Source organism: Leishmania martiniquensis, chromosome 36 (assembly GCF_017916325.1).
Source record: "Leishmania martiniquensis isolate LSCM1 chromosome 36, whole genome shotgun sequence".
In the NCBI taxonomy this organism is placed as follows: Eukaryota; Euglenozoa; class Kinetoplastea; order Trypanosomatida; family Trypanosomatidae; genus Leishmania; species Leishmania martiniquensis.
In genome coordinates this window covers 2,116,297-2,142,146 of record NC_090171.1, presented here as the reverse complement: position 1 = coordinate 2,142,146, position 25,850 = coordinate 2,116,297, and the positions used below count along the sequence as shown (strand labels likewise).

Here is a 25,850-nt window from a genome sequence, read left to right as displayed (position 1 = left end):
GCCCACACACCTGGTGTGGTGTCTCTGTGTACGAGAATCTGCGTCTTGCCGTCCAGCTCTATCGACAGACCGGCACGTATATCTATATCTATCTATACATCTCTACTATATATACCCTTTTACAGAGTGAGGTATTCGTTTCACTCAACTTCGTTTTCATCTTTGCGCTGTTGTCTCAGTGTTTTCGGTTTCCGCTCCACTCTCTTCAACTGGCCTACTCAGCCTTCTCTATGTGTGTTGAGGTAGTGTGAACGTATGTGCATATGATATTTGTTTCTTCTGCTTTCTTCTACTTCGCTTGAAACGCGCACAATCAACTAGGTGCGAGGAGCCGGAGGAAGTGAAACTCAATCGGCATCGTAGCAAATAAGCCGTGGAGGCTTTGTGCGCTTCCGCTAGACCACCGCAGCCTACTCTTTTTTCAACCGCCGCCGCCTCTTCCCGTTTTTCCCGTTCAAACACGAAGAAGGTACGAAAACGTCTACTCTCTCTCTCTGCTGCTGCTGCTGTGCATCCCTCATCTCGAAGAGGCCCTTCCCTCTCTCATCCTATTCGTTTTTTTTGTTTTTCTTGTTTCTGTGTGTTGGTGCTCGAGCATCATCACCGCCACCTTCCCCCCTCTTTGCATGTCTGTGCGCGCATCAGAGTCTTTTCCGCCCCGTAAGCTCACTCATTGGCTTTCCTGTTGTATGTGTGCCCGCATTTATTCCTTTCTGCGTTCTTCGTGATCTTTTTCCTTTTGGGTGAGAGGGTTGTCTTTCGGACTCGCTCCTTCGCCCCTGCACCGGATATTCTCTCGAAAACAAAAGCAAAAGACTCCACTGGTAGTGAACACACACACACACAGAAACAACAAAGGCGAGCGCGGCGACAAAGAAAGAGAAACGGGCGCTTGCCATCCAGTCGTGAGACTCCTCTATCACCCCCTTAGTCCCCCTTCACGTTCGCCGCAGTGCAGCGTTCTCTTCCCCTCCGATCGCTTGAAGAAAAGACTGTGCCAGCCGTTGTCTCTCTTTCATCGCTGTTTTTTTTTTTCGGTTTTCTCTTGCCTATAGCTTTCTGTGAAGCGCTCTCGTTTTGTGTGTCTGTGCGTGTGCGTGTGTGAGGAGGGAGGAGCTTCTTGTTCTTTTTCGCTATCGCACACTCCAGTATTCGCCCTCATCGCCTTTCTCTTCTCCACCTCCTCCCCCTCCCCGCCCTCTTCGGCGTCGTGGAGCTCGAGAGGGGAAGGAGAGAAAACGGATTCTAACAGATAGCGGCGTCTTCATTTACAACCAAGTCAACTTCCAATAAGCCTGCACAAAGTACACTCCATCTATATATATATTTATTTATTTATTTATAGGTCCCGCAGGTGAAGAATTTTTTGTTCCGTTGCTTGCCTCTTCACCAGGCGACCTTTGTTGTGAGCACCGTTGGCAAGCTGATTGCAGACTTCTTCTTGTGTGTTTTTTTCTCGTTGCCGTTTTCGCCGATTGTAAGAGGCCTCGGGCGTGTGCGCGCTTTCTCATTTCATTGCTCTGTCTTTTCTACCGCCGCCCATCACTGCTTCGCTCTCTGTTCCCTGAAGCCCCTTCGCTCTCACCCCATACGCACGCCAATCCTCACCTACTTCCCCTTACTCCTCTACAGTCGATCGAGCAGCCGCAAGTTGACTCCTTTGCTTTTTTCTCCTTCATTCCGTTTCTCATCTCCGCGCTCCTTCATCTGCAATTCCTTCGTGGCGACCTTGTGGACGGTTAAAGCATAGCATTGATCCACGCATCCGTCCCTCTATTTTTTATTTCCGCTGTACTTTTTTTTCTTGAACGTTTTCTTCCATTCATCACCACTTTCCGCCAGAATTGCTGGTACTGCTACTGCTGCGTCCAACTCGGAAGCGATAGGTGACGCATCGCTGTGCTCTTCGTCGTATCGTGGCCCCTACAGGTCTCTCTACGCGCGTGTTTTCTCGCATCAGCAAGGTGGATATTCTTAATTTCGTTCTTCGCCAGCCTCCCTCTCCCACGACACGCACGATCACTCTCTAAAGAGAGCACCAGAGCGTTGGAGAGTGTAGCAACAAGCAAAAAAAAGAGCGAACGAGCGAGATCACCTCCTCATCGGGGAAAAGGGAACAGAAACAGCCGCCACGGGAAAAAAGGAAGAGGGAGCACACAGTCAAGAGGGAGAATCGGTTGTGCCCGCCCCTGAACCGCTTCCTCTCTCCCTCACCGAACCCTTTTGCAGCTCACATTCTCTACCGCCGCGCACGACATCATCCTTAGCGGCGCCACAAATTTTAGTCTCAAAGGGCGGCATTTGGTTCGATCCGCCCACGGACGCTTTTTTTTGTTCGTATCGTTTTTTTTCCGCTTCCTTCTCTGGTGCTTTCTTTTTTTTTGCGCACTGGTGGGGGTTGGGGTGCTGTTTCGCTGCTGTGAAGTGTGCCCGACCCTCAACACCTCTTATTGTGTCCTTTATCCTTCTCTGCTGCACCGAGCTCTCTTTCTCTCCCTTGCGCTCGACCTAGAAGAGCGGTTCTTGCCGGCCCGCCGGCCGCCGCCCCAGGCCTGCCCCACCTCATCTCCTCCGTTCTTTTTCTTTTGGATTCCTCATTGGAAGGCTTTTTTCTCGTTTCGTTGTTGCCACTTCCTTCCACCCCTCGGTCGCCCCTCCTCCTGTGTTTTTCTTTTTTATATCTCGGTATATATATATATATACATACATACATATATACATATACGGCACGGGAAAGGTTGATTGAGGTGGGGGAGAAAGCACGCCAGTTAACTTTGTTTGTTTGTTTCGGCGTAGTCTCTTCGTGTGTTGCTTTGCTTGTCCTTCTTCAAATTTACTTTGTAGGGCTTGGTGATCCCTCGCACACCCACCTCTCTCTCTCTCATCCGTCACTCAGCGTCACGGGCTACCTCTTTCCCGCGCCTGTGTGTTCGCATGTGTGAGTGGCCGGGCGTTATTTCACTGTTTGTTTGCCTTCTGCATTTCGCCCATTGGTTTTGTGTGTGTGTGTGTGTGTTCCTCCGCGTTGTTGTGTGTGGAACGCTTTTCTTTTTTTTCTGTTCTTCGTCCACTGACGAGCATCTGTTCGCCACTCGTCTTTTTGTCCTCTTCATTTCCAGCAAAGTCATTTTGCATTACATCGCTAGCGGCGTGGGTGTGTGCACGCTCATACTCGTGAGGCACCTGCGCACTTTGATTCGTTCTCGCATCCCTTCGTCCGCACCCCCACCCCCACTGGACCTTTCCTCGTTCGGCCGATTCACTGATTTTCACTGTCCCTGAGCATCTCGTCGCCGCCCCTCAGTACTTCTTCTCGTTTCGCTCCCCAACACTTTCGAATCTCTTCGTCTATTTTTGCGCACTGGTGCTGTCGCTGCTGCCTCTGCACGCATTGGCACACTCAGCGCACGTTCCTCTTGCCCTTTCTTTCACGCGTGCGCCGCACTCGTGTTTGCGTGCGTGTGTGTGTGTGTCTGTGTGCCGCTGCTGCTTCCCCCGCCGCTGCTCTCTGTGACCGTCTCGTGTGGCGGTCGGCACGGTTCTGTCAAATCTTGTTTCTTTTTCGCGTTCAAGGCACGAAAAAGTCGGCAGCCGACAAGTCTCTGTGACGCGACGGTGACGCTCACTGGTAAGAACAGCCGATTTAGTGAGCGTCTGTCTGTATACACATATACATCTACATATATATATATATATATATTCTTTCCGACACAGTGATCGCACGTGTGAGTCTGTTCACGTACCAAAACAGCGCATACGCATTCCTCGCTAAGCAGAAGTCCCGGCTCTACAAAGACAACAACGCGAAAAGGGATAAAGAAGAGTTGATTGAAATCAATCTCTTTCCTTTGCTTTTGTGTGTATGTGTAGCCGCCTTCTGTGCGTGAGTGTCTCTCTCTGTTTTTTTTGCCTCTGCGTAGCCACCATCACTTCCTTCCATACTTTTTCCTGTCTGTATTCAAAGTTGTGCGTGTGCCGCTACGTCCTTTCTTCTTCTACCGCTTACTCCCCCCTCACTGAGTCTTTCTGCCACCCCCCTCCCCTCAGTACACGCACATTCCATTCTGTGTGTGTGTGCGCGCGCGTTTGTGTGTGCCGTGTGAGAGCGAGTGCGTCTTTTATTTTCACAGCTGCCGTTCGTCGTTCGCTTCTCTCGACCATTTTGCTTGCGCTTGCTCCTTCTCTTCGCGTGTGCGACTGATTTGCCTTCTCTTTCTCTCTCCTTTGCCCACCTCCCTCATCTTATTTGTTAGACTTCTCTTCCTCTCGTCGGCTTGGCTGTGAGTGGCAGAACTGCAATCGCAGGCGCTCCTCCAGCGCACCGCTCTATCCCTCCCTCCCTCGTCCTTATTCACTTTCTCGCTTTCATTCGCTTTACGTGTCCTTTCTCAGATTTGCAAGTGACTCCATTCGCCTTTAGCGCACCACCACGGCCATCATTCTCAGTGCATACTGTTGTTCGATCTTTTCTTACTTCTTTGCTTCTCGTCCGCGCCCTCTCTCGCATCATCTTGGGGCTTATTCTTCTCATGCTCTGTGCGGCGCCGTTGTGGTAGCTCTTTCGGTGTTTCCCTCTTCTCGCTTTCGTATCATTGCGGTTCTCACGCGACCAGCAGCGCGCCTTCTTCACACGTGCTGTGCACCCCCCCTCTCTCTCAGCGTGTCCGGCAGGGACGTTGTGATAGCGGAGATCTGTGTCAAGGCCAGCAGTCCATTTCGCTGTGGCATTCCTTTTTCGTTCAGCCGACCTTTGCTCTTCTTCGGTACGCTGTAGTTCTCGGTGCGTTCCGTTCTTCACTTTTTTCGTTGTGCAGGGGGAAAGAAAGGGGGAGGGGGGCTCTCCGCTCACTGTTGGCCATCGAATCAGGCAAGAGCACCAGGTGGGGAGGCATAGCACACACATACGCCCCCCCCAAAAGGCCGCCGGTGTACGTGCTCACCCCTAGTATGGACGCTTCCTTGACAGACGTGGAAAGTGTGCGGGGCACCATCGCTGCGCCCATGTCCTTCTCACTTCCCCAGGTATTCCAGAGCTGCACCCCGGACGCCTCTGCGACAGTTTCTCTCAACACGTCAGGCGGGCCGCAGCAGCTGCAGCATCAGCCTTTCTACTCCAAGCAGCAGTCAGAAAACCTTCATAAGACACCACTTCCGCCCCCACCGCAGTACGGATTGGCTAGGTCGCCGTCGAAGGATAGGGATGTGCGCATCGAAGGGTGCGGCAACAGTGCTTCTTCTGGAGTGCAGCCCAATGTCCCCGTGTCGGTGGCACAAGCCACCGGAGCGGCCATCAACACTGTGACGTCAGCGGAGGCTCAGGCCGTCGCTTGTGATCTACCGAAACCCGATGCACATTACCGAGATCCCATCGTCAGTGCTAACGGGTCAGAGTCCTATGCCACCGCAGCGGTGGATAAAGATGACTCGTCACAGCGCATCCACGTTCTCGTTGTCTTCGATAAAATGTTCTGTGTGTGTTTTGTGCCGCCGGCACTGCGTGCAACACTCAAGGTTGGCGAACTCGTCCTGTGCGAGTGCATCCACGGCGAGAACATCGGCACCATCGTCGCGGACGTCAGCGCGCTCCTCGCCGAGGTGATGCGCCAGTGCCAAAACTCGATGACACCAGCAGCAGTTCGGCAGGCCTTCACTCCGTCCTGCGAGCGAGTCGTTCGCACTGCCGGCAACTCCGTGGTTGGTGGACACTCGAGTGGCTTCTTCATCGCAGCCACGGCCATGTACGCCGAAAAGGCTCGCAGCGGCTTGCCGTCGGACCAACGGTTGCGCCGCCTTCCGTGCGTTCTTCGGCGCGGCACGAACCGTGACAAAAAACGCGTGTACTTTGCGCGACTTCGCAGCAATGACGCGCTGGCCGTGGTACACCGCATTCTCCGCAGCGAGCCGTTGGTCGCGCTGTCAGCCGAGTATCAGGTGAACTTTGCTTGCGTCACCATCTACCTCGGTGGTGATCGCGGTCAGTGTCCATGGTCAGCCCAACAGTTTGAGCAGCTTGGCAACACACTCGTCGACCCCCTGCGCTCAGAGACGGTGGAGTTCCGCTTCGTAAGCGAGCAGCGCCATGAAGAGCTCGACCTGACACGCGCAGTCACCGGTGTGGGGCTGAGTGAGATGCTCTACGCGGCGGTTGCAAACCACCGCGAACGACAAAGCGGCAAAGGCGGGCCAGGCAGCCGTGGCGGCGTCACACAGACACCCGCCGCGAGCCGGCCAAATCCATCGATTCTGCATTCTCAGCAGCAGCAGCAACCGCAGCATCCGGCCGGCCAACTACTTGGTACTCCCCCAAGTATGATGACGACGTACACGGGCTCTTCCATGTGGCCGCCCTCGGTGGCGGCTCTTACGCCGGCTAGCTACGTTACCCAAACCTCGACGCAACCCCGCGCGATGGGCTACGCCCTTGCGCCATGCGTGTACTTATCGCAGCAGCAACAACCGCCGCCGAATGTACACCCAGTTACCCTCCCAAGCCACACCATCACAAGTGCACCGCCAGCTACATCGCCGCTCTCCTTGGTGCAGGTGCACTACCCACCCATAGGTCAAGGGAACCCAGCACCGGGCATTTACTGGGCTAATATCTCGACGCCTCCTCAGCCGCAGCGATTGGAGTCACTGACGCCGCCGCCGCCACCACCGCCACCCTTTTCTATCACGCGCAGTGCAGCGGTGGTGCCGGCTTACTACTATTTGGTGAGCTCGGTACAGCATCAACAGCAGGCCGTCGTGCCACGATCCTCGTCGGGACCGCAGAGGGGGCCCACGATCCTGCAGGCAGCAGCGCTCGCCGCCCCATCCCACGTTCGGCCGCAGACCTTCCTCGAAGTACCTACTATGGACACCGAGCGCTACCAGGCCGTCTCCTGTCCCTTGGTGCTGGCCTCAAACACTACCCCTTACTCGTAGCGCATCCTTTTTTTTTTCGCTTTCCTTTGCGTGTAGCCGCCGTAGCTCTTCGTGCGTGCTGTGTCGGCCAAGGTGAGGAGGGCGCGGCACACAAGCGGGTTGTTTGATCTCACCCGCTAGATCGTGGGGAATGGGTGGGAAGGTAAAGCCGTATCTGCGAAGGGCATCCGCGCCGCACATCCGTCTTTCCGAGCGCCAATGTCCTCCTCACCCCTATCCATTCCACACTGACCGGCCTGACTGGGTCGCGCCTCCATCGCCTCACTGCATGCGTGACTTCATTCACCGAAGAAGCATCTCCATGATCTGACTGCCCCACCTCCTCCTACTCGTTCATCAGTCACTCACTTTCAGATTCTCTGGCACGGCCGGCCTCCGCTCCTCCAGTGCATCAACGACACCACTGCCCCCTTCCCACCTCACTCACCTCCCGGTCACAAGCAAAGTAGCGCGCTGCTTTTTCCCCCCTCACCCTCCCTCGTGTTACCTCTCGTTGTCTTGCGCGCGCTCTCTCTCTGCCTCTCTTCAAGAAAGCATTGATGCTTCTTTTTATGCGTCTGTGTATGCCCCGGTGCGCATAGGTACAGCTGTCACATCACTGCTCAGCTCTCACCCCCTTGTACCCTATCACTCTTTTTTCTCTTTCACGTGCTCTTCGCCGTGCGCATTCTTGCGTCTGGACGCTGTGATACCCCACACCCCTGCGACGACCACAGCGTAGGCAAAACTGTGGCTCGCTTTGTATTGGTGGCGGGAAGAACCTAATAAGGAAAAGGGAGGAGCGTTTTTTTTCCTGTGTTGTGTGCGCGCAAACCAAAAAAATGTGCTGTGCGAAAGAGGGGCAGAAAGGGATGTGGCACGGTGAAGAGAGAGAGACAAGAGATGCGTAGGCAGATGTGGTGTGATGAGAGGGCGATGGCGGATTAGGGGAAAGGATGCCGATGCATCTGCTTCTGCGTTTCCTTCACTCATTTGGGTATCGTTCAGCTGCTGGTTTCCGCGCGGGAAACGGATGTGTAAACCGAAAAAAATAAACTCGAGGCTGCCGGCGGCTGATGTGAACCTCTCTTCTTTCTCTCTTTCTTCTGCCCTTATTTTTGAATGGGAAGCGGGCTCTCGACTGTACCGCATCGATACGTCTATCCGCACGGCGTAGCAGCGGTACGCTGAGGTGGCAATGATGGGCCGTTCAGTCGATGCAGAAAGTTACTCAGCGAATAACCAACCCAGTGAAATATGCAGAAACCTTCTTTCAATGACGTACGAGCACAGCCTCGTAATGCGCAACCTATAGCCCCTCCCCCCACCCCTTCCCTTGAGTCGTGCATTGCATCACCAAGGCAAACAGGCACGGGCAGAGGAGGAGGTTTTCGGCCACTATCTTTTTGAGCGGCTCTTTTTTCCCTTTTGCAACGGTCACCATAGGACGGAAGGGTGCCGATTTTTTCATCACCGCGTCTCCCCCCGCCTCGTCGCTTATCCCTGCCTCTTAGCTTTTCTTCTTTGTGTGTATACGTGTATGCGTCTGCTTCTGCACACCATCATGTTTCTTCCGCACCTACCGATGGCGTTGTTCTTTTTTTTTCTCGTCGTTTCGTTTCGTCTTTCCATTTGATTCTCGACCGCGCCTCTTTGGCGATGTGAACAGCAAATCAGAGTAAAACAGAACGCCAAACATAGCAGGCAGCGACGGAAAGGGGGACAGAAGGGAAACTCCACCGCCTTCAGTTACTCCGGCGGTGTACCTGCGTAGTACCCTCTCGCGTCTGCCTGTGTGCGTGTGTGTGTGGGGTGGGGTCTTTTGACGTTTCCTTGTTCTCCCTCTTCCCTTCATTGAGATAGCCTTTGTGTGTATGTGCCTGCAGCGTCTTGCTTCGCACCCTCCTCTCCTCTTTCCTGTTTTTTTTCCTTGGCTTTCCCGAGTCGCCTCGCTCTCCCGCCCATGCGCTCGATCGCTGCCTGCGCCTCGTGGTGTGGGATCTGAAGTCGCTCCCTCCCCTTCACTCTCTTTCGTTCTGATGTCCCGCTCGCCTTTTCCGTGCGCCATCTCCTTCTCTTTCCTCTCACTCTGACCCCGTTCATCCCTTTCTCTGCCCCTCCCCCTCCCCACCTTTGTATATATATATATGTATATGTGTATACATATATGTGTGTGTTTTCGCATGTGCTATCATCTCTCGGCCATCCGCTCTCTCACCATTTCGTATGTACTGTCCCCTCCCTCTGCCGTACCATCCGCCTTCCTCTACCCCCTCTCCCCAGCCTCTCGCACATACGCGCGCCCACAAAAAAATCTTTGACGAAAGGTGGCGAGTGCGTGAAAGCAAAGGCAGGGGGGAGGGAAGGCGCGCTGTCGCAGCCGACGCTACATCTTTATCGAGCTCAGCTGTTTTATGTTTCCATGACTACTCTTTTCGCATCTCTCTTTTACTCCGTCATCTCTTTCGGGGGCAAACGTTTCTCGCCCACCCCTTACCAGCCCGACCCCATCTCATTTGCAAAGCGTTCTCCGAAAAAAAAGGTGACGGTGGGGTGCACCGTGAGTGATGATGGGCATGAACGCGTAAGCAACGCTCGACAGAATAGGTAAACAAAAGGGAAAAACGTATTCTCTCAAGAAATGTGACGCATAAACGAAAAGCACCCAAGCAACGTGGCTGAGCAGCCACACACACGCACGCACACCGCCTCCTGTCGCTCTCTCCCCCCACCCGGTCTCGCTTGCGCATGCACCGCACTGACGACGATGCCGTATTCGCTCGCGTTGCCAGCGATCTGGCGTCTTCCTTGTCGTGCATGAAATGCGTTGGAGCCCCTCTAGTGCGCGCAACGTCCGGGCTCACGTGCAGTCGCACGACATGCTGGGGCTTACACGCAAACGTATGCGACATCACGCGTCACCTCCTCCTTCGCTGTATCCTTCTTCTCCTAACGCTCACCACATCTTTTCTTGACCGGCACACCCGCCCGACAGATGGAGTTTGCGAGGCGCATTGGTGAACTCGCACACCTTGCGCATCGCTTGAGTCGCGTGGAGACTGACGAAGCTCGCGCTCGGCGCCTCCTCGCGTCCGCACGCAGCGTTCCCAGTGTGGTGGAAAACGAAGATGATGTGGGGCTTCGAATCTCTTCCAGCCGGCAACGAGCACGCTTGCCCGCCTCAGCGCATCACCAGACTCTCTCTGCGTGCGCAGCTACCAAAAACCAGCTGCTGCTTCGACGCATTCCACTCTCTGTCTCACTGGTGGAGCGCAGCTGGTGGAAGTTGGAATGCCGCCAGCAACAAAGATGCGCGCCGCAAGGCGCCGTGCAGGCGTCGATAGACACAACGGCCGGCAACGCTGCGGGCTCAGGCTCATCGTTGCCGGCTAGTAGCGCAGCTGCCTCACCTCTCGCTCCAGCACTCGTAACGGAACTCGAGGCGAACGAGACGCTATCCGTAACCCAGTCCACTCCTGCCGCGTCTAGCCAGCAGCTCGACGCGGTGATTCTTCTTTTGAATCTTCTCCACTCGGTCGAGGAAAAACGCCGGCAACTGCTTCGGAAGAAAGAGGAAGTAGCACAGCGCAGGTGCCGCGTGGCAGACATCAAGTGGAAGCGATTTCAAGAAGAGTTCGCATCGAAATTGCGCCGCCGACATCGAAATAAGAGCGATCAGGATGATGCGCGCAGCAACGGCGATGTGGCACTTTTACAAAAAGCAGCCAATACGTTGCAGGATCGCTTCCGTGCCGCTGAGGCCGACGCGTCGCTGCTGCGCTCCTCGCTTCTCGCCCGCTCATTCGTTTCGGCACGGCTCTGGCAGCTGCTGTTGAGAAAGCCGATCTGGAGGGCGGCGGTGATGGAGCACAGGCGGGCAGCAGCGACCGTCGACTCGTCGGCGGTCGCATCTACTTCTACGCGACTGCTTCTCATGTGTCTTGCGCTCACGCGCCTCTCAATGGGAGTGTTGCGCGACTACGTGGAAGGGAGGAGCTTCAGCCGGTGCGCGCCGCGCTTCGTTGTGTCGATGCCGTCGCGATCGCGGCACTCTCTCCAGCAGAGAATCGATGACAGTGACCTTGACAGAGGAGCTGCGCAGAGCACGGTGGTGGCAGAGACGCGAGCCGAAGCCATCGACGGGGTGCGCAGCTCGATGGGTCCCCCTGGAACGAATGCGACTCCGGACGGCAGCGAAGAAGACGCGCTCTTCGCCATCCTACAAGAGGGCCAGCGAGCCTCCAACTGTGCTGCTGCGGACCTCGCACCCACAAAAAGCGCACCACGTGCCCGTGACTCCGCCTTCAGCAGCGCCAAGCGCAAACGGCACCCGGGCAGAGTTGCATCCATGAGATGGATTCCCCCTCACTCGGCGCGTGTAGTTCCGCTTGTCTCGGAAACGCTTGCTCTTCACTGTCTCATATTGCCAGAGCTGAACGTGCCCCTGTTGCTGCAGCTCGGCTGCGCCTCAGAGCTGGCCCATCTGTGCGTGACGCTACAGCGGTTGGCCTCTGGTGTACTGGCGTTGGCACCGCAACAGCCGCCCTCACACGCCGATCACAAGGACATCGACAGCTCCCTGCAGCGCACTCTTCACGACCTCGAGGACGCCATCATGATGGTGGGGCATCGGGTGAAGAAGCACCTCGTCAGCGATCAAGATATGCACCACCCTAATGACGCGGTAGCGGCACAAACGCCGGAGCAACTTAAGCCTTTGGACGCCGCGCGGCTGGCGGTGCAGTTGCACATGCTCCGCCTGCTTCCCGTCGAAGACGCGCATGCCGTTTTTCTGCTGTCAAGGCTGCTGCGCAACATGTTCCCCGAGCTTCGAACCAGGACGAGTCGAATGTTGAGGGAGAAGGCTCGAGAGTCTTCTCTTTTGGCGTTTGCCACGCGGGCGCACCGCATGAAGCTATCTGCTGAGCACGGTCGGCGCGGTGCAGAGGGTTATGTACTTGGCACGATTGTGCAGCAGGCGCGACTGCAGCAACGACAACTTGCAATGGCGCTTCGCGAGCAGCACATCTCTGAGGTGCATGTGCAAGAACTGGGTACCTTGGCTAGATCCCTGCCATCGAGTGAGCTTGTGCGACTGATTCAATTGTGCGCGAGGCACGCGAGGAGCAGTCGCTTATCTCAGCAGCCACGGCGAGCTTCTTCCGCTGAGGCTCTCGATACATCGGTGACAGGATGCCTCTTCCTCGCTGAGGCCCTGTTGATCTCGGGGGCGCTTCAAACGACTCCTGGCCAGCCAGACCCCCTCTCGCTCCAGGAATTAGCCATCTTGTGGGATGCCGCAGCACTTCTGTTCCCGCTCGTTCGTGCTCGAAGGGCGCAGCAGTTTGTGAGCAGCGCTAATCGCTCACGCCCTTCACCAGCTGCGCTGACCGAGTCTATCATCTGGGCAACCTTTTCGGAGCACATATTGGTGACGGTGAACGGAGCGCTGGCGCAGCGCCTCCAGAACCTGGAGAGGCAACGGCAGCATGAACCAACAGCGATGCGGCGCGCTCGCGTCACGGGTGGGAAGAAAGCAGTTTCGGATACCGTCATCGCGGAGAATGAGGCGGTCTTGACCGACAGCCAAGTCACAGCGGACGCTCTCGCCAGCCTCGCATCAGGCGTGCTGGAATATGCGGAGCACGACGAGAGTATCACGGCTCACGTGGGCACCGTCCCCACGCACTCTTTCTCACTGCCAGTGCAGAATTCAGTGCGGGTACTCGCGCGTCTTCTGCAAGAGCTGCTCCTTCATGATCGGCAGCTTTGGCACTCGCTCCGCATCCTCCCTGCCATCCAGCGCAACGCTGTGGAGAGTCAACTTGTCAGGTGCTTCCAGACGATGGATGTTATGGATGCAACAACGACGCGCGCGCTTCACGCGCTGCGCCAGCGTAGCCAAGTCGAGTACTAAGGAGAAGAAAAAAAAGAAAAGCATTCGCGGGTAGGGTCTTCCGTCGCTGCATTTCCGCACGCAGCAGCGCTGCCACTGCATCGTGCTCAGCGGAATAGGGCGCAGCCTATCGCATGTCGTCCCACCTCTGCCGCATCGTCTCCGTTTCTTTGCTTGATGCCGCGCCCATCACCGTCGTTGTCTTGTCCGAGGATCGCCTCCGAGAGACTCAGTAAGGAGTAAGGGAAGCGCGCAGCGACTGGCCGCTGAAGAGCGTTGACAGGGAGGCGACACAATTCTGCCCACGCACGCGGAACGGAGTTTCGAAACAGAAGGCGAAGGAGGGGACTTCCTAAGATAAAAAAAGTAAACGGAAAGAACTCGATGGAGAGGGGGGGAGGCAAAAGTGCACGAGTCACCTAAGGTCGCTCCAACGCAAACGGTGAAGCGGGCGGAGGTGGGATGGTCCTTTACGGTGCCACTGCCTTGCGCTCTTCTCCTTTCGGTTGCTCTCCGTTCTGGAGACGTTTGCGCTGCGGGCATATGCTCTCATCACTGCTCTGGCCGCATAAAGGTGTACCCATCGCTCCATGGATGTTTGCCCTCTTGCTCGCTGCGTTGCCTTCATCGCTTATCCTTCGTTCTATGCCGTCACTCTCTTTATCCCCATCCCCCACTTCTTTACCTCTCCAACGCTCCTTGTTTGCGCGACTGTTAGCCATCGCTTCCCCTTTCACCTTTGCTCACGCTAAAGTGCACACACACGCACACACAAACTGGAAACGTCACAGCCGCTGGAGTCTTTCGCGCCTCGTTGCCATCCTCGATTTTCCTCTCGTCGCTCGCTCGCATCGCTGCTGCGCCAGCGTCTCTCACATCCCCTTCATCCTGCAGGCCCACCGGCAAGTCCGCTCCGAACCGTCAGCAGCACGCGGTGCTGGCTGATGCGTGGATCTCCTTTTCTATATATTTTGCTGTCGCTGACACTCACCATAAGCAAGCGCTCAAAACATTTTTTCGCTGTCGCAGTGTTCCTTCCACACGGGGTGTTTATTCACCAGCTTTTGTGGCCGTTCCTCCTTTGCTCTTATTTCGCCTCCCTGCTCGCTGTCCTTGTTTCCCCCACTCCACTGTGCGAGATGGTTGCCGCATCCGCTCCCTGCTCCGCCAAGCGCATGGCGTCTGTACTGGGCAGGCTCTTCTCTCGTGCGTGCCAGGGTGCCGTCGTGTGCGTGGTTGCGGGCGCCGTCTACTACCGCCGTGCGTATGGCAGCATAGCCACTGACAACGCCAGCACCGTACACTCGCTTGTCACCTTCTCCAAGGGGGACAACCGCGACATATACGACGTCGCCATCGTCGGCGGCGGCATCATCGGCGTCGCCACGGCCCGCGAGATCCGTCAAAAGCACCCCAGCAAGCGCATCATCCTTATCGAGCGCGAGGCAGACGTGGCGTTGCACCAGTCCGGCCACAACAGCGGCTGCATCCATGCCGGCATGTTCTATCCACCCGGCACCGCCATGGCGCGCTTGTGCCCTCGCGGCCACGGTCTGATCATTGACTACTGCAGGAAGAACAAGCTCCCTTACGAACTCTGCGGCAAGATGATCGTCGCCACGGAAGACAGCCAGCGCCCAATCGTGCAGCGCATGTACGACTGGGGTATTGCAAACGGGGTCAAAGGGCTCGAGATCCTAGAAGGCGAGGAAGCGATTAAAAAAAAGGAGCCGCTGGTGACCGGTGTTTCAGCTTTGTGGTCTCCCGTTTCGGGCATTATCGACTTTGCGGAAGTGACGCGTTGCATGCTGCGTGAGATGATGGCCAACTCACCGAACAACTTCACCACGCGATTCCAATTCGATGCTGAAGACTTCGTCGGCTTGTCAGTGTCCCAGTCGAAGGGTGCGGGCACGGAGGAGATGGTGCTTATCCGCGGCCGCGAGAAGAATCACTTGGGTCCGGAGAAGACCATCATGGCAAAGAGCGTCATCACTTGCTGTGGTCTCAGCAGCGACGTGGTGGCGAAACGCTCTGGCGGCATCCTGGAATGGGTGGGCAAGCGTGTCGTGCAGACATACGGCTTCCGCGGCCGCTATTACCAGCTCGCTCCCGAATGCCGCGACATGGTGCGCATGCACGTGTACCCGTGTCCGGATAGCCGTAAGGGCTTGAGCGTCGGTGTGCATTTCACGCCGACCGTGGATGTGCGCCGTGGTCGCCAGGTGATTGTGGGGCCGGGCTCTGCGTTGGCGCTGGATCGGTACGGCTACACCCCCTACACGATTGATCTTGAGTACTGCTTTAACTGCGCCTTTAGTAAGGGCGGATGGGTGAGTCTCATCTCCAATTTCGGTGTTCTCTTCCAGACGTACTACATGGACCTCAGCAAGCGGCATTTCCTGCGCGAGGCCCAGAAGCTGGTTCCCTCGATCGAGGCGAAGGATATCGTGGACAGCTACTGTGGTGTCATGGCTGTTGGGGTGGCGGAGGACGGCACCCTCAGCATGGATCTCGCGATGGAGTTCGCGCGGCCGCGTGTGATGGTGCAGGCGACCATGGATAAGAACAAGGTGCTTGGGGCGATCAAAGATGCACCGCACTCTGGAAAGGACATCGAGGCTTCAAGCAGCGCGAAACCGCTCATCTTGAACGTTCGCAACGCACCGAGCCCTGCCGCCACCGCGTGCATGGCAATCGCAGAGGACATTGTGCAGGCTGCCAGCTCGCGCTTCCATTGGTAGCGGCAGTCACGGTCCCTTCCTAGCTCCTTCCCCCCTCCTCGCACACACACACGCACACACCTCGCCTCCACCCGCCGCGTCCTTCCGTGCACACAGACACCTCTTTGGTGAATCTTTCTCTTTTCTCTCCCCCTGTTGTCCCTTTCCATTACACGCACACACACACGCATGCTTCACTGCTTTCCTCTTCCCTTTGTTTTCTTCCTCTCGCTCTCTCTTTCTCATTCAGTACCTTGTTACGTCCGGCCCTCCTTCTGCTGCGCTGATCTGTCCCCCGTCTCATGAAGGAGGAGCGCCTGGTCATAGGAGGTGGCAGGGCCACCCTCCTGTGTTGCAGGAGTGAGCTCGTCAGGAGTTGGTTGCTGTGATGAGTCAAGAACGGGAAGGGGGCGCTGCTTTCGAGCGCACGTATTATCCGCTCATCAACCTTATGAAAAAGTCGCTGGGAAACGGCTCCACTTGCGAGGAAAGCGGCAGGTGCCCGACCCCACGATCACCTGACACTCACCCTCGGAGCCGTTCAGATGTTTTACTCAATAGAGCGCCGGCCTCTTTTCGTGTGTGTGGGAGAGAGGGCGCGCGCGCTCGGCGCATGCCGACGTGCGTGGTGCACCGCTGTCCGCTGTGCGTTTGGCTGTTGTTCCTCTCGCTCGTTTTCTTCCCTCTCTGTCTCGGACTCTACTCCCGCCTCACGGCCACAAAGCAAACCTATTCGCGCACCTTCGCTCCATCTCTCGTGGGGATCGCAGAGCGGCGTTCCCTCGTATCCGATACCGCCTGGGGCATGCACACTTGAGCAGCCGAGGCTGATATCCAGCGTGCACCTCTTCTTCCATCTCGGTGATGGTGGCGCCTTGGTACGGTCGGCGAACTCCATGACGTCTATGTGGTGTTCCGTCGTACTCCCCACCTCTGGCCCTTGCCATGCTTTGCGTCTCGCGCTCTCTTTCTTTCCTTTCTTTGCCGCATCCACCGGCGGAGGGGAGGGGAGGGCGTCGCGCTTTTATCTCTCCCTCAGCCACATTGCACTCACTTGCGCGGATGAAAGGCCCGTCCCCCTTTCTCTGCGTTGCAGTGCGTGCCGTTGTAGTGCTTCTCCCTCTGCTGCTTGCCCTTGGACCGGTAGCGAATGCGTGGTCGGGCGCCGATGCCTACGCGATCGTCCTCTTGGACGACTTTGACACCAACCTTGCTCTGCAGGATCAGTTCTACAACGCCCCCAACGGTACGATCTTGTCCATTGTTCGCAGAGGATATCGCCTAATGGACGGAGAGGTGGCGCAGGCGGCGCCGGCAGCGACCAAAGGGGCAGCGGCCTCCGCGAAAGAGGCCGCACCCATTCCCGTCTACGCCCTGGACAGCCACCTTTCCACCGCAGTGGCGTATCGAGGCATGAAAGCCGTCGATGCCCCTCTCCCATTTCGCTGTCGCCTTTCGGGAGAGTGGGTGGTGTGGAGCAAGGAGCGGCCTCGAGGAAAAGACGCTGAGGCGGAACGGATCCTGTTGCACTGCCGGCTCCCGCTTCCACAGAACCGCACGGAGCAGGCTTTACAACAGCGTCGCTACATTGCGCGTCATCAAGGTGCTATGTCCGCTGCACTGGAGGCTTGGTGGCACTCCGTTGCGGACGAGCACGCTTCCCGCTGTCTTTACGGAGACGGCGAGAAGGCACTTACAGGCACGGAGCGCTACTACGAACTGTGCCCTGCGGGTGTGGTGTATCGAGTTCAGCATGAACGCCTCAAGCGCCAGCTACAGAGGCCTTCTCATCCCCGCAGCACTGAGGGCGACTCCACGCGGCCAGAGAACGACCCTAGCGTGCTCGATTTCTTGCACACAATGCACCGCAGTCCGTCAACCCGGCAGGCGATCTTACAGAACTCTCAGTTTGACGGTAGTTTCGAGCAGATAGGCGAGTACCACTCGCGTCTTTCAAAGCCGCGGTGGAGCTCGGAGTACCTGGTGTGGGAGAGCTGGTACCCATCAACAACCCCGTGCGCCGTACACTACACGACACTTTCTCAGTTTTCGGGGGCGGGGATGCACAAGGAAGGCGTCACGACGCGTGCTCGTGGGGCGCCACCGGCAGTGCGGCCGCAGGACGCTTACTGGAAGACAGTCGTGCGATTCCGATGCCCCTCGCGCCCCTCCGCAAACAAGACGCGCAAGGGATCTGTATGGACGGTGACGGAGGTCCGCCAGCTGTGCGAGTACCATGCGGAGGTGCTGAGCGACGTGGTCTGCGGGTGGGAGCAGGAGCTGGACAGTTTCCAGGTGAACCCGGTCCCGTGTGTGGTGGTGGATTGACGCCTTCGTGGTGTAGAAGTGGCCCAACGGTGCCGTGTGAACCGTCTGCAGGTTCCCGGAGCCCCTCCCTTTGCTGGCGTGCATGTGCGCCTCAGAGGTGTGGGCTGCCCTCGCTATCTCTTCGCCGCCTCCCCCGACCGTCTCCCCTCGTACCACAGGGCGCAGAAGAAAAAGAGAGTCCAGAGGCTTCCTCGACGCTGCACGCCGATGCCCTGCTTTTCCGACGCACTTACACCGAGAGAGAGAGGAGGTGCCCCTGTGTGCTATGCTGCCGAAGCAGAAGCGTTGTCCTGAAAAACACAGCGAGGGAACGCAGCCCGGCCGTGGCAGCTTCACCCTCTTGCAGACCTCACACGCGATGCAGCAGCAGCCTCACCTCCTTTTTTTTTGCGTTTGTCGAGAGCTGACATGATGGCGTCTTTTTCGTATTCTTCTGTATGAATGCCTTTTCTGTACGCATACATGCACTCCTCCTCACTTCTCTGCTCGGCCTCTCTGCTGTGTTCTCCCCCTGGCACGACAACACTCACCATAAAGGACAGAAGCGGTACGTGGGCACACACTTGTGTCGTTCGATCCTGCTCGATAGCCTGGGCAGGACCGTCTTTCTGTTCGTTGTTGCGCTGGGATGCAGTTCCCCTTCCGGGCTTACACTTCTCTGTTGTCTTTTCCCTCCCTACCCCCCCCGACACACACACACACGCACCTCATTGCTTCTGCTTTCCTTTACGTTTTGCCAGTAGAATGGACAGCGGCCGTCGGCGCGCATCAAAGCCTTCAGGCACGCCGCTGCTTTTCAGGCGGAGCCCACCAAAGAAGGGCGGCGGCCTCTCAGACCCCCTTCTGCTCTCCCCCAACGTGCTTGACGACGCTACACGGAGAGAGCTGCTTCACGATGTACTTCGCGAACGCCGCGCGTCGCCTTCGTCGGCGGATCGGCCCTCAGGCCCAGGAGTCGTCACCGGTGAGACCCACTCGGAGAAGGAGCCCTTTGTGCATCAGCTGCGCGCGCGGGTGCGAGCAGGCAGCAACGCCAACAGTGACAGTCTTCTCACCGCCATGGCGGCACGCCTGAAGGACTTGGAGTCCAAGCAAAAGGTGTATCAAGCAGAACTGCAGGAGCTGCATGCCAAGTACCGCCAACTCAACGACAAGTATCAGCGAGAACGTCAGCTGCGGGAGGAAGCAGAGACGGCGGTGTTAACTCTCTACGACGAGAAGGTACTGCTCGAGGAGCAGCTGCGAGAGGTGCAGACTGCACGCGGAGGAGTATCTGGCGCCACCAGGAGCCACCCGCCGTCTCCGGGCAACCTCTCGGGAAACGTTACCCATGGCGCCCAAGCCTCACCGTCGCGCTCGCCGCCTACGCCGTCGCGCGCTATTAAGATGGACCTTGTCAACGGCGGCCTCAAGAAGAGTGAAGGTGGGGCCACGGCGGCGGGAAAGGAGAGCCCGACAAAATTTGTGGGTACAGCACAACCTGGAGCCGTGCCTCTCAGTTCTCAGATGGCCAGCGCATCGCTGGAAATCCGCTCCCCCGCTCCCGCCTCGTCTGCGCTGCCTCCACGTCGTCGCCTCACCGCTTGCGATGTGGATGTGGAGCTACTCAAGAAGAATGCTCGGATTCTATCTGACTTCGTGGGCTGGAAAGGCGTTGTCAAGCAGGGCAACCAGGGCGGTATCCGCGACCGCGATATCGTGCGCGTTGTCGTCTACAAGAACGGCATTTGCGTGAATCAAGGGCCCTTCCGCCCGTATGGCTGGGCGCTGTGCGACGCCTTCCTAGACGACCTCATCGAGGGCTTTTACCCGTACGAGTTCAAGGAGAGGTACCCGGACGGCTTTCCCATTGAGGTGGTGGATCGCACGAGCGAAAGGTGCGAAACGGATCACGCCGGCGCTGCGCACGGGAGCGGAGCCGCTTCCCCAGCGAATCAAGGGCCGCTCTTCCCCAAAGAAGGCGGCCGGCGGCTTGGGGCGGCACCGCAGCACCTCGAAAGCAACACCCCTCGAGTGCACACGCTAGACGAAAAGAATACCGGTTATACTCCTCTTAGCGCAAAGGAGTTCTTGAAGAGGGTACCGGCACAGGCAGTGACTGCGAGCGGTCAGCTGTTCTCTGTGCGCGACGGCGTCGCCGCGTTCATGGGAATCGCTGAAACCAACGCACCCAGCGGGTCGGCTCCTCCAGCTGCGGGGACGATCAAGCACGTTAGTGCTGCCGAGGCCGCTTATCGTCTAGGGGTGGCGGAGCAGCAGCCGCAGGAGCCATCTGCTTCACCTACAAATGCCACTTCCGACGTGGCCAGCACCATGTTTGTCGGCAACCTCATTGCGGTTCTCATCCGCCTTCCCAATGGGCAGAAGATCACGCTGCATATGGCCCCAGATGACACCGTCGCGTCGTTGCGCGAGGAGTTTGTCGCCGCTGTGCCGAGCTTTCAGTCTGTCCGCTACGAACTATATCAAGCCTTCCCACTGAAGCGCGAGTGGAATGAGCACCAGCGCACATTTGCCAGCCTAGCCGTGGGCAAGAGCTGCACGCTCATGGTGAAGTTGATCAAGTAGACGCGATGGGTGGGGCCCCCTGCAGGCGCCGTGCGTACAACAACAGTGCCACGGCCTCCTGCTCACCATTTACCCGCCCCGCCCCCTCCTCCTCCCCAACGTGAGGACCTGAAGATTTGCCTTCGTTTTTCTCTTTCCCTCTCCGATTACGCTCGTTTTTATGGTCTCCGCATTTGTACGCTGTTGCTCTGAGGACGGATGTGCTTCTGTCGCTGCGGCGTCGAGCGGAAGCAGAAAGCAGGTGTGGTGGGTGGAAGCATCGCTGCCACTGCGCGACACTCGCATCTCGAAAGCCCGTAAGCCCCTCCCCTTTGATCTCGTCCAATAGTCGTTCTTCCGGGCGTGTGTATTTGTGTGGTGAGGGCAGGGATCTGCTAAATGCTCGCGTGCGTCGTCCTTCGAGCATATCATTTGATGTACGCTATTCATGCCGCCGTTGCGACAGACCAAGTTACAAACTCGTAAAGATGTGTGAGAGCTGTGTGTGTGTGTGTGTGGCTGCATGAGAGAGCATAGGCACATCGTATCTTGCACACACACGCACCTCATCGCCCGCGACTTGGTAGCTGAGCAGGACCTGCTGTATCTTTTTTTCCTCGTACTGAGCGCCGGCGCCGGCTGAGCTACTACTCCGCAGCGCTTGAACACTGTACGAGCCTGCATCTTTGCTTTTCCTTTTCTTCGCCCGCTGGATACGCATCGCATGGAGCATCTGCCGTGGCCGAATGGCGTAATCGCCACACCTACTTCTTCATTTCTTCCTACGTCTTGTCTGCGCATCTCGCGATGCTTCTTCATCAGCGTGTCCATCCAGCTTCCCCACCCACACACACACACACACGCACCTCTTACCCACCCACTCGATCGCCACGTCAAGTGATCTTGGATGCGGCGCACGACGCCGCTCTGCTGTGCCGCAGCTGCCGTGGTGGTGGAAGAATGTCTCCACGACATCCATCGAGGTCGGGTTGCAGCGGCGCTTACTCGGCTTAATGAGCTCAAAGCAGCGTCTTGTACTGTGAAAGGAATCGACTACGCGCGGGCGCTATGCTTCCTCTTCGACAAAGAGAAGGGTGACATTCTAGCAGCGCGGCAGAGCCTATTGGAAGAACTGCGATTGCATCCCCACCACAACACGGCACGCACGCTCTTGCATGAAGTTAACGGCACCGCACGGCCTCTCCTCGCGCCGCCGGCAGAGGTTCGAAAACAGTACCCACTCTTTGCCCTTCTCTTCGACGCCCTCCTCGACTCGACAATGCTGACTTGGCCTCGACTTCTACACCTATTCCAGGCGACCGACCATCTTGCGCGACTGGAAGATGACGGCATCACAAGCAGGGATGTCGGGCATGTTGTGGAGTGCGGGACTGCTGGCGGTGGGTCGGCTGTACTGATGGCCGTTGTTCTGGCGGAGGCAGCGGCTGCACGCGGCGCTGGTGCGTCTCCGCTACGGCGCGTGTTCGCTCTTGATAGCTTCACCGGTATGCCTCCCCCTACTGCAAAAGACTGTCGTTCCAGCACCGGTGTTGATGCATCGTCTACCTCACAGCGTAACCCGAGACGGAACGGGGTCGAGGCGGCGGCGCCGTGGGGAACCGGAACGTGTCGTTCGCCGGCGGCGCACGTGCGGCAGCTCGCATGGAACTTTGCTGTCGAGGACCGGCTTGTGTTGATTGAAGGGCTCTTTGCCGATTCCATTCCAACACAGCTGCTGTCACGCAGTGACATCCAACGAGACGGCATAGCACTTCTGCACCTGGATGCTGACTGGTATGCATCCACTCGCGCGGCGCTTGAGCTGCTTGTACCAGTGATGCGCCGGCGCACGGTGGGCGACGGCGATCTGGGGGCGCGTCTCTGCCCGCGTCGCATGGTGCAAGTCGACGACTACCATTACTGGCGAGGCTGTCGTGAGGCTGTCGACGAGTACGTGGCTAAGTGTGAATTTGCATCGCTGCGCGTTTGCGACGTGGACGACAATGCCGTCTGGTTTTCTGTGCCCAGAGATGGCTGCGATGGCGCACACCAAACGGTGAGCCGTTGATTCCTCTGACCTTTGGTCGAGCAAGCGCCTGCTGGTGCACCAACACCTAGTGGCATTCTGCTTTCGCCGAGGGCGATTCTATTCGGCAAACGTGGAACAGCGCGATTGGCCACTTTTGGGCTGCAAGGGAGCTGAGACAAACTATCGTGTCCCTGCCCCATATGTGTGCAGCTCTCTCTCTCTGCTCGAAGAGAAGAACGAGAGACTCCGAAGCGCAGCGGTGTTTCTCTGTCCCGCCAGTTTTTCTCCACGTTGACCGTCCCAGCCGCGCACTGCCGTATCCACTCTCATGTTCCTTTCTTCTCTCCCGATGGCCACATTGTCGTTAAGCATAGCACTCATATACACCCATACACGCATATATATATATATATTTACTTTTTGGAGGGTGAGTGTGTGTTGTGTTCGATACCCCCCTCCCCCTCCCTCTCTGTGCGCTTCCACGAGAATGCCAAAGGAAACGGCATCCCGGTGGAGCGAGTCGCGCTACACAAACCTGCAAGTCCCGAGCTACCTCCCCTCCGAGGCCCTCATGCACGAGGATGGACAGTTTCTGCGCGCCTTTCTACTTCGGGTGTTGGCAAATGATATGCAGCGCATGCTCGCCACAAACACGTGCGCTGCGTACTTCCGCAACATCCCACTGGAACCGGAGTACGATGCAGCTGGCAATCGCATCAACACACCCGAAAACGTGGTCATGGAAAAGCGGCTGCGCGTCATGGACGACATCAGCAAGCTGTTGCGCACCTACGTGGAGCGGGCAGAGTATGCAGCCAACAAGTCGAAGGATATCGGCCGTCGCATTTACTTCACAGCGGAGCAAATCGAGACGGGCGACTACGGCGCCCTCATTGGACCGCGTGGCTTGGTGCATCAACAGCTGGAGAAGGAGACGAACTGTCACATTGTGCTTGTAGGGCGAGGCATCACCAACCCGCTGAAGGACACAAACCCAAACGCAGCTGCGATGGCGCTGGAGGACCCGCACGTGCGCATCACTGCCACCACAGAAGAGGATCTGCAGAACGCTGCCGAGCGCATCGAGTGGATCCTATCCGATGAGCCGGAGGCGGTCGAGTTCCGCGAGAACAACCGTCGCCGCATGGCCCAGGTCGACGGTCGCTACGACCCGCGTACTTGGATGACAGCGGCGGAGAAGCGCAAGAAGGCGGCAGCAGCGGGTGGCTCTGCTACTGGTGGGGACGAGACAGGGGTGGAGAAGGGCCGGAAACGGGAACGTGAGGAGGCACCGGAGGAGGAGGAAGATACCGAGCTCAACGAATTCCTCGAAGATTTGTAGTGATCTGCTGCGCCGCTGCCACGGCCTGAATGGCAACACCTGTGTGATTATTGTAGCGTGTGTGTGTCGCTCGTGCAGGCCTCGGCGTGAGAGCGGGCCACCGCCGCAGACGCGTTGGAAGGGATAATGAGACACCTAAGAGCACAACGGAAAGAAGACGCCCTCAGTCGTGGTGTGGAGGAGCTCACCGTGCCGAGAAAAAACCGTGCAGGTGCCCTCGTGGCCGCGGTGCCAAAGGCAAAAAAGAAAAAGAGGGACAGTGTCATGCGCGGCGGGCGTTCACTCGACGCAGGAGCACTTCGTTTTTTTGACATGTAGGCTTTACGCCCTCTCGACTGCCTCTTTCGATGCATGTGTCACGCACACAAGCACACGTACGTCGCATTTCTTCTTCTCTCCCTCCCCCTCGTGCACCCTGCTAGAGAGGGGGGAGCCTTAGCTTCGTAAGAAGGCTTTACTTTACCCCTTGGTTGTCACGTTTGGATAAGCAACAGCACCCGCCCACACACAAACACACACGGGCATCCACTCCAACATGTCCCATAAGCGGCCGCAGTCCTCCATGGAAGGAACGAACGGGACGACTGACCTGAAGAAGCCGCGCTTTGACCCCGTCTCACTGGGCCTCCCTGCTGAGTTCCAGCTCACCGACTACACACGCCTGAAGGGGTGCAGCTGCAAACTGCCGCAGCCGAAGCTTCTGGCCCTGTTGCAGGAAGTCTCGACAGCGCCTGGGCAAAAGGATGTCGGGATGGACTGCAGCATTGTGCCGCTACACCACAAGAACAGCAAAGAAGAGGCACTGTTCCTCGTCTCTACCACAGATTTCTTCTTCCCCAGCGTGTCGGACCCGTTCCTGCAAGGTCAAATCGGGGCCGCAAATGTCTTGTCAGACCTGTACAGCATGGGTATCTCGGACTGTGATACAATGCTGATGCTACTCGCGGCTAGTACCGACATGGACGAGCATGAGCGTCAGGTAACGACGCGGGAAATCATGAAGGGCTTTGCGGAACGAGCGCGTGTAGCGGCGACGACGGTGACGGGCGGGCAGACGGTCATGAACCCGTGGCCACTGATTGGCGGGGTGGCTATGGCTGTCGTCTCCGAGGTAGAAATGGTGCGACCCAGCGGACTCGTGCGCTCCGGAGACATACTGGTGCTAACGAAGCCGCTTGGGTGTCAGGTCGCCGTCAATCTCAAGCAGTGGCTGCTGCGACCCTCTCCGCTCTACGAGGAAGCCATCGCAGGGTACATCTCTCCGGGGGAGATCGAGGAACTCTATAACATGGCGACGGATAGCATGCGGCGTCTGAACCGCGAAGGGGCTCGGCTGATGCGGAAGCACGGCTCGCACGGGGCCACTGATGTGACTGGATTTGGCATTTTGGGGCATGCGAACAACTTTGGAGCTGCTCAGGACGTCGGTGATGCGCCTCACTCGCTCTGCCTCGTACTGGAACGGCTGCCGATGTTCAAGACCGCCGTGGCCGCGTCGAAACGGATGAATGACAAATACCGCCTCCTCGAAGGGTACTCGGCCGAGACGAGCGGCGGACTCCTCGTGGCGTTCCCGAGCACCACCGCGGCGGAGGCATTCTGCGCGGAGCTCTCGGAGATGGATGGCGGGTGTCCGTCGTGGATTGTCGGGTTTGTGGAAGATCGCGCCGCCAACGCTGCCGATGGTGCCTATGCCCGCCTAAAGGAGGGGTATGAGATTATCGAGGTGTGAGGCGCCGTAGGAGTGGGAAGAGGAGGACCTAAACAGAGCTTGCTTATGGCGTGGCAGTCGCCAGGGACGGCACCACCCTTTGCGCGGAGGCTGTGTATCGTTGTGGCTAGATTGGAAGGTGCCCTCCTCTTTTTTTTGCGTTCCTGTGCAAAGGAACTCGACCATATGATGAGTTCGCGGCCGGCGGCTGCTGCTGTTGATACGACGTACCGCCACGAAGCACTTCTCGCACCGTGAACCGCGAATCCACCATCCACAAGATCACGACGACGACTCCCTCTCCTCCCTCGCCTTCGTTCACCTCTCCTCCTCTTCCTCTGCTCCTTTTTTTTGCTGCCCCTACTCGG

General features: G+C 57.5%; 8 protein-coding genes across 8 annotated transcripts; all 8 read left to right on the top strand.

The window, feature by feature from the left end:
• Nucleotides 1–4,947: 4,947 nt before the first annotated feature.
• On the top strand, nucleotides 4,948–6,927 carry LSCM1_00581 (uncharacterized protein; the record flags this gene model as incomplete). The annotated part of the gene is made up of 1 exon (XM_067318229.1): nucleotides 4,948–6,927. One exon carries the CDS (start codon nucleotides 4,948–4,950, stop codon nucleotides 6,925–6,927), a length of 1,980 nt encoding a protein of 659 aa, XP_067174334.1.
• Nucleotides 6,928–9,901: 2,974 nt separating this feature from the next.
• On the top strand, nucleotides 9,902–12,823 carry LSCM1_00580 (uncharacterized protein; the record flags this gene model as incomplete). Its single annotated transcript, XM_067318228.1, has 1 exon — nucleotides 9,902–12,823. One exon carries the CDS (start codon nucleotides 9,902–9,904, stop codon nucleotides 12,821–12,823), a length of 2,922 nt encoding a protein of 973 aa, XP_067174333.1.
• A 1,118-nt stretch (nucleotides 12,824–13,941) lies between these two features.
• LSCM1_00579 (uncharacterized protein) lies at nucleotides 13,942–15,546 on the top strand (the record flags this gene model as incomplete). Its single annotated transcript, XM_067318227.1, has 1 exon — nucleotides 13,942–15,546. One exon carries the CDS (start codon nucleotides 13,942–13,944, stop codon nucleotides 15,544–15,546), a length of 1,605 nt encoding a protein of 534 aa, XP_067174332.1.
• A 1,041-nt stretch (nucleotides 15,547–16,587) lies between these two features.
• Nucleotides 16,588–17,853, top strand: LSCM1_00578 (uncharacterized protein; the record flags this gene model as incomplete). Its single annotated transcript, XM_067318226.1, has 1 exon — nucleotides 16,588–17,853. The coding sequence occupies one exon, from the start codon at nucleotides 16,588–16,590 to the stop codon at nucleotides 17,851–17,853; it is 1,266 nt and encodes a 421-aa protein (XP_067174331.1).
• Nucleotides 17,854–18,597: 744 nt separating this feature from the next.
• Nucleotides 18,598–20,421, top strand: LSCM1_00577 (uncharacterized protein; the record flags this gene model as incomplete). The annotated part of the gene is made up of 1 exon (XM_067318225.1): nucleotides 18,598–20,421. One exon carries the CDS (start codon nucleotides 18,598–18,600, stop codon nucleotides 20,419–20,421), a length of 1,824 nt encoding a protein of 607 aa, XP_067174330.1.
• Nucleotides 20,422–21,307: 886 nt separating this feature from the next.
• On the top strand, nucleotides 21,308–22,468 carry LSCM1_00576 (uncharacterized protein; the record flags this gene model as incomplete). Its single annotated transcript, XM_067318224.1, has 1 exon — nucleotides 21,308–22,468. One exon carries the CDS (start codon nucleotides 21,308–21,310, stop codon nucleotides 22,466–22,468), a length of 1,161 nt encoding a protein of 386 aa, XP_067174329.1.
• Nucleotides 22,469–22,916: 448 nt separating this feature from the next.
• Nucleotides 22,917–23,771, top strand: LSCM1_00575 (uncharacterized protein; the record flags this gene model as incomplete). Its single annotated transcript, XM_067318223.1, has 1 exon — nucleotides 22,917–23,771. The coding sequence occupies one exon, from the start codon at nucleotides 22,917–22,919 to the stop codon at nucleotides 23,769–23,771; it is 855 nt and encodes a 284-aa protein (XP_067174328.1).
• Nucleotides 23,772–24,306: 535 nt separating this feature from the next.
• Nucleotides 24,307–25,503, top strand: LSCM1_00574 (uncharacterized protein; the record flags this gene model as incomplete). The annotated part of the gene is made up of 1 exon (XM_067318222.1): nucleotides 24,307–25,503. The coding sequence occupies one exon, from the start codon at nucleotides 24,307–24,309 to the stop codon at nucleotides 25,501–25,503; it is 1,197 nt and encodes a 398-aa protein (XP_067174327.1).
• Nucleotides 25,504–25,850: the final 347 nt, after the last annotated feature.